Consider the following 13727-nt stretch of genomic DNA (forward strand, 5'->3'; position numbering starts at 1 on the left):
AGGGATTCACAAATCAAGAAAACTTAAGGACAACTCATTTATTCTCAGAACAAAGGTAGGTTGGCTGGAAGGGAAACAGCCAACATGGGGTCTTGGAAGAGTTTCAAGGAGGCTGGGTGTTAGTTGCTGAGCCCTCTGAACACCAAGAAATGAAGAAGGTGTTTAGTCCTTCACACCTGCGACCTTGTCACTCTGTACCTGCTAAGCTTCATCACACCTTTCTTTCTTTCAGTATTTAAATGCTAGAGGTTTTCTCCATGCGTGTATCTTTTTTTTTTTTTACAAATGATGACTTGGTGTTTACAACCACAACGAAAGAAAAGAAAATTATGTAGTATCTTGGGCTGGGACCATCCAGCCATTTTCCTTGAAGGGTTTATTTTATTATTATCATTTTTGATAGTCAGCAGACCAAATGGGAATCTGAAGACTGGGGGAAGGGCACAAGATTTCTTGATCACACTTTAGATCCAGTCTGATCCAGAAGCCTCTGCTTGTGGTCTAGTCTGGGCAGACTGTGCTCTGTGGAACAGCTTTGTGCAAGAGAACCCAGCATGAGTCAGCTGTCATGGCAGCAGGCGCCTCTGGGCAAAAAAGAGCAAAGGGCATGTGGTACCTCTAGTGTGTGCAAAGAAAAGCTAAGGTTATAGAGATTTTTAAAAGCCCATACTCTCATTTATTTGGCTCTTTCAGCAGAACTTCTTGGATATTAAACAATCTTATTTATACCTCAAGAGGATCAGTAACCCTGAGCCCCTTAAGAATGCTCTAAATGTCTGTTTACATACAATGTATACACGCATCCCTGTGTCAATGCATATGTAAACAGCACATACTATCAAACTCTACATATGGTTTCTTCACTTTCTATTTTGGTCTACTGTCTCTTTTCTCATAGCTCTGTGTGTAAGAAAAATATTCATGGTATGCCTTTGATGGCTTTGGGTTGATATCAAACTCCCAGTCAATTCTAAGATTATGTTTTTGAAACTTGCTTAAAAACAACTTTGGAACATTTCTGTACAAAAGATACCAGCCCTTGAAAAACTCCAGTGAATTTTAGGCCGAGCTCAGATCAGATGGCAAAACCCCAGGTAGGAAAACAGTCACATATAACCACATCCGCTCATACAAATGGTCAGGTGGTAATGACTGGCACGAAACACCGGTAGCTCCATCTTGGAGGCGCTGGAAGGATGGGGTGGAGCCACGCACATGGTGAAGCCACAGAGCAGCACTGCACAGGACACGGGTGGTAATACAGCAATGTCCCTTATGGCAGTTATAGGTTAGTTTTGCCACTTTCTTTTGAAAAGGTCATTATTCCATAGTCAATGAGTGAATTAATTGATGGACAGGTGAGATACAAAATACATTAAAAATATAAAATTATTCGATTGCATTCATCCTGAGCTTGCTCGACCCTACCTGAATGCCCACTGTATGTGATAGATCACATGACTTTTGAACATGAACTCCTCTTTCATTTTGATTGCAATGCAAGAAGGCATTTCCGTTCCCTTATCGTCTCAAAAAAAGATCAACAGTTGTGGCACCAGAAGTGAATACAGAAGAGACAGGTGAACTGTGACTGTTACCTTGTGTTTTCTTTATAATGACCAATTACAGAGGTGTTGGCATGAGAAGGATGTGGGACGTTAGGAGAAGTGCTTGCTGCCGGCTTACACTGAATAAAAAGGATGCTCTTCGTCAGTCACCAGTGATGGAGCCAATGTGAAAAGAAAACAGAATGGAAGTTTAGAATATCTCATCTTGGAGGCTGGCTATTTTATTTTATTCTGCAATTTAGCCCTGCATTCTAAAACTGTGAGTAATGGGCAGAAATCAAAAGCTGCCTCTTGGCATGGAGAATGCGTGAAGCCCCTTGGTTCCCCAGAGCTCGTGGTGGTCTGCAGCGACTGGTGATGAACCCGTCTGTCCCCCGACTCTCCCTCCCTACCCAGCAAGTGTGAACATGCCGCCAACTCCCTGTGCTTGGCACGGGGCCAGAGCAGGAGCTTCCCAGGTCTGTGGCCCCAAAGTCACCTGTGAGTGAACGCCTCCCAATGCATTGCTTGTTTTGCTCAGCTAAGCATAAAGTGGGTGTGGTTCAAGGAAGGAGTGTGGGGAAAGTTGGAGTTTGGGGAGAATGTTAAGGGCTGGACTCTTGAGCCTCATACAGTGCAGGGGAGGGGTGGGAAAAGGCTTAGTTGTGCTTGCTTTCAAAGCTGTGGCAAGCCGAGGTTCTGGACAGCCTCCTCATGGACAGGCCGTCCCCTCGGCCCTCTGGCTTGGAGGACCTGCTCCTCTGGAAGGGGTTCCGCAGGCTTGCCGTGTTGCGTTGCCGGTCGAGCCTATCACTGATGGAGAAGCTCTTCCTGGTGTGTGCGTACGGCGCACTTGGCTCCTCGGCAGAGTAGCTGTTGGCACGCTCTATCTTGGGAACTGTGATATTGTTGGACTGGGTTCTGTCTGCGTTCTCACCCTCCTGGGAGGAAAGTGCCATGGCAGCTTTCCGGCCCCGGGCCTCGATCTCCTCACTGTCGGAGCTGGGATGACTCAGTTCTGCCTCTCGCTCGGGATGGCAGCAAGATAAGTCCTCCACTTTGTCTCCCAGGGCTCCAGGAAACGGCACTCTGTCCGCGGGCGCTTGAGGGGCACTGACACACCTTGTGTCAATGCAGTCTGTGATGCTGGTGTACTCTGCGGTTTTCACGGGCACCCCGAAGTTGGCATAGTAGCTCTTGGAAGGGGAAAACATAAAGCTGTGCGATTTCGCGATAGGAGCCTCTTCCAGAAGAAAGGGCGTGGTGGCCAGGTAGCGGCTACTTTTGGACCGCTCAATGGTGTGATACGTTGGAGGGTCTGAATCCCATGGGTTTTGGCATTCTGGGAGGTGGGTGTAGTCTGAGGAGAATGACCTAGTGTCCATGGAGGTGATGTCTTCGAAATCAATGCTCCGGCTTGGAGGTCTGTCTGTGGGTGCAAGAGTGGCGTAGGCACAACTTGAAGGGGCTGTGGAAGGCAGGAGAGTTGAAAAGCTGGGCTCGCCCAACCCCAGGATGTTCATGGAGTTGTCCAGAGGGTCTGTGTCACAGTGGAGCTCATCCATGGTGGAGACGTAGATGTCAATACAGGAGGACGGTCTTCTGGAGTCGGGAACAATGGCCAAGGTGTTGGTGGGGGCTGCAGGAACTCTGCATTCTTTAGCTACCGAGTGGGAACTAGTGGCCCGGTGGAGGCTCAGGGACCTTTCTTTAAAAATACTCTCCAACTTCTCTATCCCACCTTTGTCTTTCACATTGACCGAATAGAAAGAATGGCTTCGCATACGGGGCATTAAGGTGGGAGAAGTTGGGGACATGCTCTCCTCACCTGCAGGGTCGAGGCTTTCCTGGAGCTTGAAGGTGTTCCCCTCCTGGCTGTTGAAGCTGCTCTGGCGCACAATGTAGGCTGCGTCGGTGCAGTCCGAGGAGGTGCGCGAGCGGATCTTGTTGGATTCCGCCCGCTCCAGGCCGGTCAGGCGCTCCAGGGCGGTGGCCATGCGCCCAATGAGGTCTTCGAGCTGTGCCAGCCGGATGTCCACGGTCTGCAGCGATGCCTTCATGGAGTGCTCCCTCTCATTGACTTCCTCCAGCCGCATGGACATGTTCTCCACCCTGGGGGAGGGACAGCGAATGAAGGTCATTGAGGATGGCTTCCTTGGTGAGGTTTGAGAGGGGGAGGATGGAGAGGGCTAGAGCCATGGTCAACTATGGGTGTCATGGAGCCCGCCTCCCAGAGGGGAACTGGAGAAGCCAGGAGATGGAGAAGGGCATTGGTACTGCCACCGGCAAGCCCAGAATCCAGATCGTTGTCAACTGCCTTGAAGGTGGTCTAACTCAGTGGTTGTTAGCAACCAGTCCCCCTTCTTACTTGCTCCTTCAATGAAATGAAATGCCCAGTCTGTTTAAGTACACTCCAGAGTGGAGCGGCCCTTGCTGCAGTGGAATGGGGCCCTGTCCCACCCTCCCGCTGCCCCACAGCCTAGCCGAGTATTGGCTTACCAGCACTGCTAGCAAACAGAAGAGTGCTGCACTGGGATGACTACTCAATTTGGATGACTTCACTCAATCTTGCAATAGAATTTTAAATGCAGAGGATATATGTGATATTTGTATTCAATGGACTGGAATCATTTTAGTTTGCGTCTGTACAGTGCTGCTGCTGTTGTTATTCTGGAAAGTCTTTTTGGCATCTGCTGCCCAAGCAAGCACACCTCATCTTGTCAGAGTTCAGTGCCTCCAGAGGCGTTAATGTGGGCTTGTTCCCGTCTAAACCAATCCTTTCCTCTTTAGAAGAAAAGGAAACATCAAGAAATGTAACTGTGAGTACCAAGGTAATCTGTGGTACTTCTCTCTCTGGGTAGCTGTTCATAGATTCCCATATAATGGTTATTTCTAAATATCTCCACCCCCTTTCATACAGCCTTTAAGGGTGTAGCCTCTTTAATATTTCCGTTTCCATGTCCATCTTGTCAGCCCAGTATAGTCAGGTGCCAATCAATGTTTACTGAGTCTATAACAGTTGTGAACTTGATTTCAGTGGTCTCTCTGGCCATTTAATCACAGAGAGTAGCCACCATTTTAAATAGTTGTATTAATTAACTTAGAAAGAATAAATGTAAGCCAGGTTATGGTATGAGTTCAAATGTTTATATATTTTAAGTATAAATTTGATAATGCTCTCCTGTAAGTGCCCAACACAGAACTTTTGTTAAGTCTGAGTAAGATCTGTTCACGTGTTTCTGGACAACACAGAGCGACGTTCCCAGTCTTGGGATGTAACAGGAGATTGCCTAACTTCAGAGTTTGGAACTGTGTGAAGACCATGACCAGGGGGGATTGCAGCTGGATCTCCACAGCTGTGTGGTGGTACAGCTGTGTATGTCAGCACTGTCTCTACCTTGGAGAAATACACACTCCATTACCAGCATCTAAGAGCAGGTGGATGCCACCCCAGGGGACCACTAGGCTTTTCCTGAAGAAGTTGACTTTCCCTGCCCTAACGTCCCCATTTCCCTGCTCTAGCCTGGGCCCTGGGCTGCTCTCAAGCACCCCTTTTCCAGACCTCTTTGTTTTGCTCTTTCTTTGCCCAAGCTCACACTGTCATTACCTTCAGTTGCAAACCCCTAACACGTGCATTGACCTAGTCTGTGTCTGGCAAACCCTACAGGATTTGCTCAGCTAACTTGGCTAATTCCAAAGGAAAATGCCAACTATTCCTTCTTTCACTTCATTTTGTTGTGTAACTATCATCAAATAAATGGATGCCAACAGTGGGTTGGCCTTATAGGCTTATGGTTCATTTTCCAACATCGACACTGTGGTGTTTGATTTTGCAAGTGCTGCAGTTTTATTTTTGGGATGCAGTAAGCTTCAGTAAGTGGATACAGTGCTTCTTCACAAGCACCTGGAGGAGGACAGACCATGCTTGGCTGTGGATGAGTCTGTTGAGCATTTTCAAGGTCCTTTGTCTCTGCAGGATTTTCTTTTGTAAGGCTATTTGTTTACTTAAAAGGCAGAGTGACAGCCAGAGTGAGTGAGTGAGTGAGTGAGAGAAAGAGAGAGAGAGAGAGAGAAGAGAGAAGAGAGAAGAGAGGAGAGAAGAGAGAAGAGAGAGAAAAGAGAGGAGAGAGAGAGATCCATTTCTTTCAATTTCTGGTCCATTCCCCAAATACCTGCAATAGCTTTCACCTGGGCCTCCCCAATGGTCACTAAGGACCATGAACTTGAGCCATCAACTGCTGCCTCTCTAACTCATGAGCAGGAAACTAGAGTGGAAACAGAAGAGTCAGACCCGACCTCAGGTACTCTGATACTGAATGGAGGCAGCACAATGCCTGAGCCCTGCCCCGACCCCACCAGCTTTTTAGTGCTATAAGAATCACATATGCAAACAGTTTTATGGCTCTTCTCTTTCTGGAGCCCCATATAGAGATGTTCAACAGGGACAGATCTGTGGTTTTTGTAGTATTGTCTTGGATGATGCACTTCCAAGAGCTGCGAGGTAGCCCCCTGCCAGGGCCTGTGCCATGGGGGTCTCTTTCGCTCCAAGTCCCACGTTCCATCAGCCCCAGCACCCAAGTTCAAAGAGAAGATGAGCAAGGGAGAACCATGCAGCTGGACACAGAGACAGAGGAGCTCAGGAGGGAGGAGGTGCTGGGGACACTGGGAAAGCCAGAGGGAACGGACTGAGGGGAGGGAGCATACTGGCACAAGGCTCAGGAACTGATCTCAGCCAAACCTTCATTCTCCTGTGGGTTCCTGAGCCAAACGGGCTGTCCCAGCATTGTCTTCCTGAATTCTGGGTGTGATTCACCGTCTAATGGAAGGATCATTTAAATCATGGACCTAACTGATAGGACTTTAGTGTTGAGGTTATAAAAGAGCAGAAGGCTCTAGGATCAAACTTCCATAAATTTGCTCCATAATCAGAGTCCCTCTCTTAATCCTAAAAAAGATAACCCCAATTCTTGAGGAGTTCAGCACAGAGGGTCACACATCACAGATATAAGTCGGTCCAAGGAGCTCACCACGAGTTCTGGGTGACGACTGTAGTCACTGGGAGCGGACTCTGGACAAAGAACTCAGGGGATAAAATGGAGATGCAGAAAACAACCTGCGGGTCTACAGAACGCCCAAGAAGATGGACGCACAATGTGGCCAACGAGGCCACTGTCAGCACGGTGGGTGAAGCTGCTGCTTGTGACACTGGCATTTTGATCTTCGCCAAAAGGCCGAGAAGTAGTGGCATCCTGAGGGCTGATTCCAGGACCAGTGGCTCCATTTCTGACCCAGCTCCCTGCTGAGGTGTGGGAAGGCAGTGGAAGATGGCCCAAGTGGCTAGACTTCTGCTATGCATGAAGGAGACCCTAATGGAGTTCTTGGCTCCTAGCTTGGGCCTGGGCCATACTCAGCCACGGCAGCCTTCTGGGGGGAATGAACCAGGACATGGAAGATCTTTTTCTGAATTTTCTCTCTCTGTCTCTCTGTAACTTTGTGTTTCCAATAAAAATACAATAATAAGCTAAAATAGAAAGTGACTATTAAAATAGGAATCATGGAAGGCAAAAAGCATGACGACATTTGTATCCGCTCATGTGAAGAGGCAAAGGGTTTAACTTGTTTTAAATCTTAGTTCATTTTAAAGCTCTCTGAATCAGGTCCTGTTTTGGGTGCTACAAATTGTAACAGGAGAGGCTGGTGCCATCATATAGTGGGTTAAGCAACCACATGTGGTGCTAGTGTCCCATATGGGTGCCAGTTCGAGACCTGAATGTTCCACCTCTGGTCCAGCTCCCTGTTAATGACCTGGGAAACTACTGGAGGATGGCCTAAGTGCTCAGGCCCCTACATCCACAAGAGAGACCTGTTTGAGGCTCTTATTTCCTCTCTTGGGTCTGGCTCAGCCGTGGGCATTGTGGCCATTTGGGGAATGACACAGTGGAGAGAGCTCTTTTTCTCTCTCTCCCTCGTAACTCTGCCTTTTAAATAAAGTTTTAAGAAATCTTTAAAAAAAAAGGATTTTAATGGGAGCTTATATCACATAAAATGTGCAGGTTGAATTCATCGTCGCCACCACCATATCACTAACACCACTTACTGGAAGATCCACATCACTTCGACAAGTGTGTGCTGAGAAATCTGTGCAAAAATCAAACATGCTGATTTTGGTGTAAAGATTGAAGTCCATTGGTAGTATTCTCTTAGAAAAGCCTACGGGGTGGGCATGTGGGCTAATCAGATGCCCACGTTCCCACAGAAATGCCTGGGCTTGAATCCTAACTCACTGCTAAGGTGCAACCAGGGAGGCAGTGGTAAGGGTTCAGGTGGGCAGGTGGGTGAGCCTCTCGCTCTAAGGTCTGGACTAACCCACCTCTAATCTGTAAACATTTAGGGAAATGGACCAGCAAGTGGGAGCTCTGTCTTTCTCTCTCTCGAAGGAATGCATAAGAAATAAAAAAAATTAAGTTAATGGAAAATGTATATTATGAGAAAATCATGAATGGATTTTCTTTGTACTAAAATGAACATCAGCTTTCTATTCTGTGACCTGTTTGAATACCCTCTTATGTTACCTCAGTAACTTTTAATACTAGACAGTGAGGCTTACAGATAGGGACATAGTCCAGAGGAGTTAATTAAGTTACATAAAATCACACAGCTAGCTGCTGCACAATTAGCATTAAATCGTTCCATTATTGTGTTCTTGCCGTTATGCCGCGGAAAGAACTGCTTGCCCTACTGTGCAAGTACTAACCCAAAATACAGTGCATGCTCCAAACAGCCGACGAGTGAGTGGATAGAGGAATTAAACCCAGGAGCTAATGGCAACACAGGGAATTAAGCTCAATGTAGACATCACATTTAAATTCTTTAAATATGTGAAGTTGACTACTTAAAGTGTATTTTGTACTAAGAAAGTGAGCAGGCTGGTGTGCGGTCTGTTGGAAAGCAGGGTAAATAGTGAACCCATTGTGGAGTATTTCATCTGGAGAACACAAGGCAAGGTAGGGCAGTGACAGCGGTCTTCATGGATGTGAAATATTTTCTCAGACAGAAAAGGGTTTTACTTTCCCTGTATTTGCTCATAGGTTTCTCCTGTAAGCAATGCTTCCCCCTTGCCGGGAGATGGTCCCTTCCAGCCAGGCACAGGGATGTGACACTCTCTGCACACCGTTCCCCTGCCCCAGACCAAGGCCTGCCAGTTGTTCATGACATAAGTGCACATTTCAAAAAGGTTGTGGGAAAAAATGCAAGTTTCAATGCTTTGATGGAAAAGATTGAAATTCATGCATCCTTTTCTCAGGCATTTGCTATCACCTTTTAGAGGTATCCGGGTTATCTGTAAGTTGCCACTGGGTCTTTGCCATCTGAGAAATGAGAAGGACAAGTTCTTTTCCGAATCAACCTTCTAAGAGGTGTTCATGATCTCTTGAACACTTGCATTTAACTCTTTACACACCTAAAGTGTGCTTTAGTAATGGTCCATTTAATTTACTAATGAAGGCAGTATATTTGTTTTTCTAAGCAGATCACACAAATATGATTAGTATAAATATACTGAATGTGGAAGGCAGTGGCAGGATTAGTATTCTTCTAAAACACCCTATTTTATAGTGAAAAATCTGTGTAAACTTTGCACATGGCTTTCAACTTTATTAATATTGGCTAGTACTTAGGAATGAAGTCACTTGAATCACTCAGTGTCATGGCTACATGAAACTTCTTATCCAGAATACAAGAACTAAAGGACCAGGGACAAGAATGAAATGCCCCTTATCAATGTCTACAGGATCCCTGGAGACTGAAATGGACCAGCAGACAGAATACCATTTCAGGGAGACTAGATGTGACTGCCTTGAATCTTAGCAGTCTGGGTCATAGAGAATAAAATCATCAACCAATGCCTTACATCTTTCTACACTTTATAACTCGCTCTGCCATTTTTATGCCGTAAATGCTTATAATTTAAAGTGACTTTGTTGCCTTGCAATACTCTGGATACTCCTTGGGACACTGGATTTTAAACATTGCAGCCCACGATGAAGGTTTTATCAAGCTACAGCAAGATAAGACCCATAACAAAACAGAAGTCCATTTATATAAAGGTGAATTGTTAGCTTTAAAGGATTGTCTTCATTTGGGGATTTCTCTTTTTTTTTTAAAATAAGACTTAATTTTTTATTTATTTGAAAGGCAGGGATACACACACACACACACACACACAGAGAGAGAGAGAAAGAGAGAGAGAGAGAGAGAGAGAGAGAGAGAGAGAGACAGAGAGAGAATGATCTTCCATCAACTGGTTCATTCCCCAATTGACTGCGACAGGCAACCAGCTGGGGCTGGGCCAGCCTGAATCCAGGAGCCTGGAATTCCATCTGGGTCTCCCACATGGGTTCAGGGGTCCAAGTACTTGGGTCAGCTTTTGTTGCATTTAAAGGCATGTTAGCAGAGAGTTGCATTGGAAAGGAAGCAGCTAAGACTTGAACTGGTATCAAACAGGATATTGGTGTCACAGGCAGCTCTTACCACACTGCACCAACATGTTGGGCCCAGAGGGAGATATTTTTCCCTAGAGTTTTGCTACTTAAACTACCTGTTTGGTCAATGAGATCTAAAACTATATAATCATTGAGTAGAGAAATCTGGTTTCATTTCTTTGCATTTGACCTGTTTATAAAATAGGAAAGCAAAGCAGTTAGGGGGAATAAGAGACACTTAACGATTATTATAACTAGTTGATAAGTATTTGGGCACTGAGCAAGTTTCTCAGCTAGACATGAAGGCCATTCTAGTCCCCTGGGAAAGGTGCTCAGGGGTTTATGCAATGTACAAACCTGTCAGAGAGCCTGGAGTTGAGGTGTCTTTGCTTGCTGTGTATCTAGCTCAGATTTGCTGGCTTGTGGCCTGAGCCAGCGACCTCAGCCCTGTTCCACACTCAACAGCTGCACTGCCAAGGCCTACACCAGTAAGTCTCGAGTTCTCATCTGCAGAATGCTAGGGGTGTCCTGTATCTTTTATTACCTCCATGATTTCTGAGACAAATTACACAAGGCATCTGTGTAAAGAAATTTGGTGGGTAGTCTATGCATGACAGAAAAGTTGTGTGGGAGGCATGGGCCCGTGGAAACTACCTTTCTGAAGTCACCCGTATCCGTTCATCGTTGGATGAGTTGAATCGGTCATCTTTTTCTCTGAAATATTCCTCTATACACTGCTCTTCGAAGTCATGTACTTTCTTGAGCTCATCATCAGTTATGAAGAGTTCTGTGAAAGGAAGAGAGGGAGTGAGTCATTGGACAGAGGAGTACAGGCAATGGCATTTGTGGGGAGCCATGCAGTTTTGGTGGATATATCTATGTATGTATGTACGTATAAACACATATATAAACACATCTATATACATGTATGTATACACACACACATGCACACATACTGAGGTTGGGAAGAGGGGCTTTGATTCTTTCCTAAGTTCCAAACAAAGTCTAACTCCAGTAAGGTGGTTAGCATTGCCATCTTCCTCCTGAATGTGAGATTGTTTACGTGTGTGTGTCTGGTTTTCTATAGGAGTTGGTTAGAACAATACAAATTGGAAAGCCAAGAACAAAACTCAGTGAAAAGGAAACCACTCAGAGCCCAGGGCTTTCTTAGGAGCTCGATAATTTCTGGGTTGGGTGATGATGTAGACAGATATTGCAGACAGGCCTTACTGACAGTTCTTCTGCACCCACATTTCTCCTTTCCCCGTCCGATTGCTAAGGCTGAAGAGGTAACCCTATACACATCTCCATTTTCACCTGCAGCTACCAGCAGCTAGGAGGCCCAGTTTGGGACAGGAAGCAATGGAAGGCTGCTACGGGAAGAGCTGGAGATGCAATTGCTTCTTTTTACAGTTCTTTTCATGTTCCCCTCTTCATCCTCCCTTAAATGTAAAAAAAGGAAAAAAAACATAGCTAACAGTTTCTTTGGGAGTTCTATTTGGTTTGGAAGTAGAGTTGCATACTGCATTGCATCTTAAAAAAAAATGTAAATGTGATGACTGGAGGTGCAGTGGCTGTTTTGCGACCCTGAAACAAAACCACTTGATAGGAATTAGCTGAAAGTGAAAATAGAACTGTGGGCATTTAGCTTCCATGAGCCACGATCTTAGTTCTGGGCTCACTATCTCTTTCCCATCTGTCAAATGAGATAATTAAAGCTTTCCTTATTTGAGTGATTGGTAGCGTGGATTTCAATTAATAGAGGGTAAACAACTCATAATACATTGTGAAGCTAACTCACTGATGACAGCAGTGCAGAAATAGCCCAGTGGTTAAACGTGGCATGAATCAGGGTGAAGGGGAGAGAGCTACTTGAGAAAAGTCACGAATGTGCTAAGACCCCCTTCTTGTGCTGGGCCCTTAGGGTGCCATGTGGATTGCTTGAGATGTTTGGAGCCCTGCATGTGAGAATACCAGCAGTGCAGTTTGTTGAAGTTACCATTGTCTGAATTTACCTGGGGCGTGGAAAACAGATCTGTAAAAAGCATTTGAGAGCAAACACTTGTGCTCAGACCACTCCAGTCCAGCATGGCAGAGTTCGAGAGAGCTTGATCAGGAGGGAATGCTGGAGATGCAGTCATGAATTTAATTGGTTAAAAACTGATCTTGGAAAAAGTCAAACTTAACAACTGGAAAGTTGTTAGCTAGGAGGAGGGAAAAGAACAGAAGCAGTTTCCGGAATCCTCAAGATAGAAACCTTCTCGCAGACACTGGCTACTTATGCTGTTGGCACCTTACATGCCCCATTTGACCTCTTTGGCTATTTGTAATGGACATTTGGGTTGTTCTTAAGATGCCATTTCTTTTAAAAATCCATCAATATGGCAAGTTTTACAATAAAACTTGAAATTTACATTTCACAGTGTTTTGTCTGTGGTTCGACAGGAACTTGGCAATGCACTGAGTTCTTTACATAAAAACTAGAGCAAAAATTCATTTCCCCCCCAACAGATGAACAGTTAAGGGGTCTTGGCCTGACCCAGCCATGTGTCCAGTGGCCTGGCATTGCTTTTATGGCTCCCCTTGGAGCTGGCTCTCATCTCGTCCAGTGTCTGAGCGTCTGCAAGGAAGTGGGTGTTAGAGTAGAAGTGGTCTGTTTATCACCAGCCTGTGCTGTTCCAGACTCTACTTCCTGGGTTCTGTGGCCATGTGAGATCCTCCTCTACCACCAGCAACTCTTGTTTTGTTGTAACTGACTGGTATCCCCGGGTCAACCCTCAGGACAGCGTACAATGCAATGCTGAAGTTTTTGTCGTCTCCCTGCCCCTTGCTGGCTGAATTTCCTTGACAGCAAAGCTAAGCTAGTCTCATCAGCTGCTCTCTGCCTTGCCCTGCCTCCAAGCCATTTCACTTGCCTGAAGGCGTTACTCAGATGGGAGTGACATTCTGGAATTCCTACCTCTCTCCACCTCTGGGTTTGAATGCTGAGAAAGAAGTTGGACACTGCTGTGGCGGAGAGGCTGTGAAGGGCTTCACATTTAGAGAAGCATTGATTACATGCTTTGCAGATCAAATCTTAGCTACACTAGAGAGCGTATGGAGGGAGGTTCCTGGACCGCAGCCTCAGAGGCTCTTCCTGTGGGTTAATGTCTGTCTGGCACTTTTTGAGAACCCATGTTAGCTTCCTGCTATGAGGCTGCATGCCCAGTGGTGCTAAACTTAGGGTGGGACACAAGAGGCAGTCAGGAATCTCCAGAAACTACTGTATTCAGAGTGTGGAAGCCAGGTGTGTGGTATACAGTCCACAGGTAGCAGCTGTGCTGGCCAGGCCAGCAGCACCCCCTTTTAGAAACACCAGGCTAGGAGCATGGTGGGAGCCTCTTTCGCCTTGTGAGTGGAAAGCACAGCTGCTATCCTCATGAGCTCAGATAAATGCAACTTCTAAGACTTGGGGAAATAGCTGAGACTTGAACAAATGATTGGTTCAGAAATGATGATGGAAAAAGCCAAACTTAATTGCTTGCAAAGCAACTGACACAAAGATTGCTAAATAATGTATAACAGAGTGCACATTAATACGGTTGGTGTATCATGTAGGACCACCACTGGAAAGTCAGAAACTTGGGACTTAAGAAGGCACCAAAATAGCCCTGCTGGAGGTTGGCCTCGTGTCAAAAAGCGAGGTGGGAGACTAGCAGTG

General features: G+C 45.9%; 1 protein-coding gene across 2 annotated transcripts in view; it reads right to left on the reverse strand.

Annotated features, from left to right (window-relative positions):
- Positions 1-1938: 1938 nt before the first annotated feature.
- The window catches only part of TRPM3 (transient receptor potential cation channel subfamily M member 3), an 83566-nt gene continuing 71777 nt past the window's right edge, over positions 1939-13727 (reverse strand). For both annotated transcript variants that reach the window (XM_004591758.3, XM_058657288.1), the window contains 2 exons: positions 10682-10814; positions 1939-3659 (listed from right to left, as the gene is read on the reverse strand). In XM_004591758.3, coding sequence (XP_004591815.2) covers positions 2207-3659; positions 10682-10814 — 1586 coding nt within the window. In that variant the 3' untranslated portion in view covers positions 1939-2206. The remainder of the gene's footprint in view (positions 3660-10681; positions 10815-13727) is intronic.

Source organism: Ochotona princeps, chromosome 31 (assembly GCF_030435755.1).
Source record: "Ochotona princeps isolate mOchPri1 chromosome 31, mOchPri1.hap1, whole genome shotgun sequence".
In the NCBI taxonomy this organism is placed as follows: domain Eukaryota; kingdom Metazoa; phylum Chordata; class Mammalia; order Lagomorpha; family Ochotonidae; genus Ochotona; species Ochotona princeps.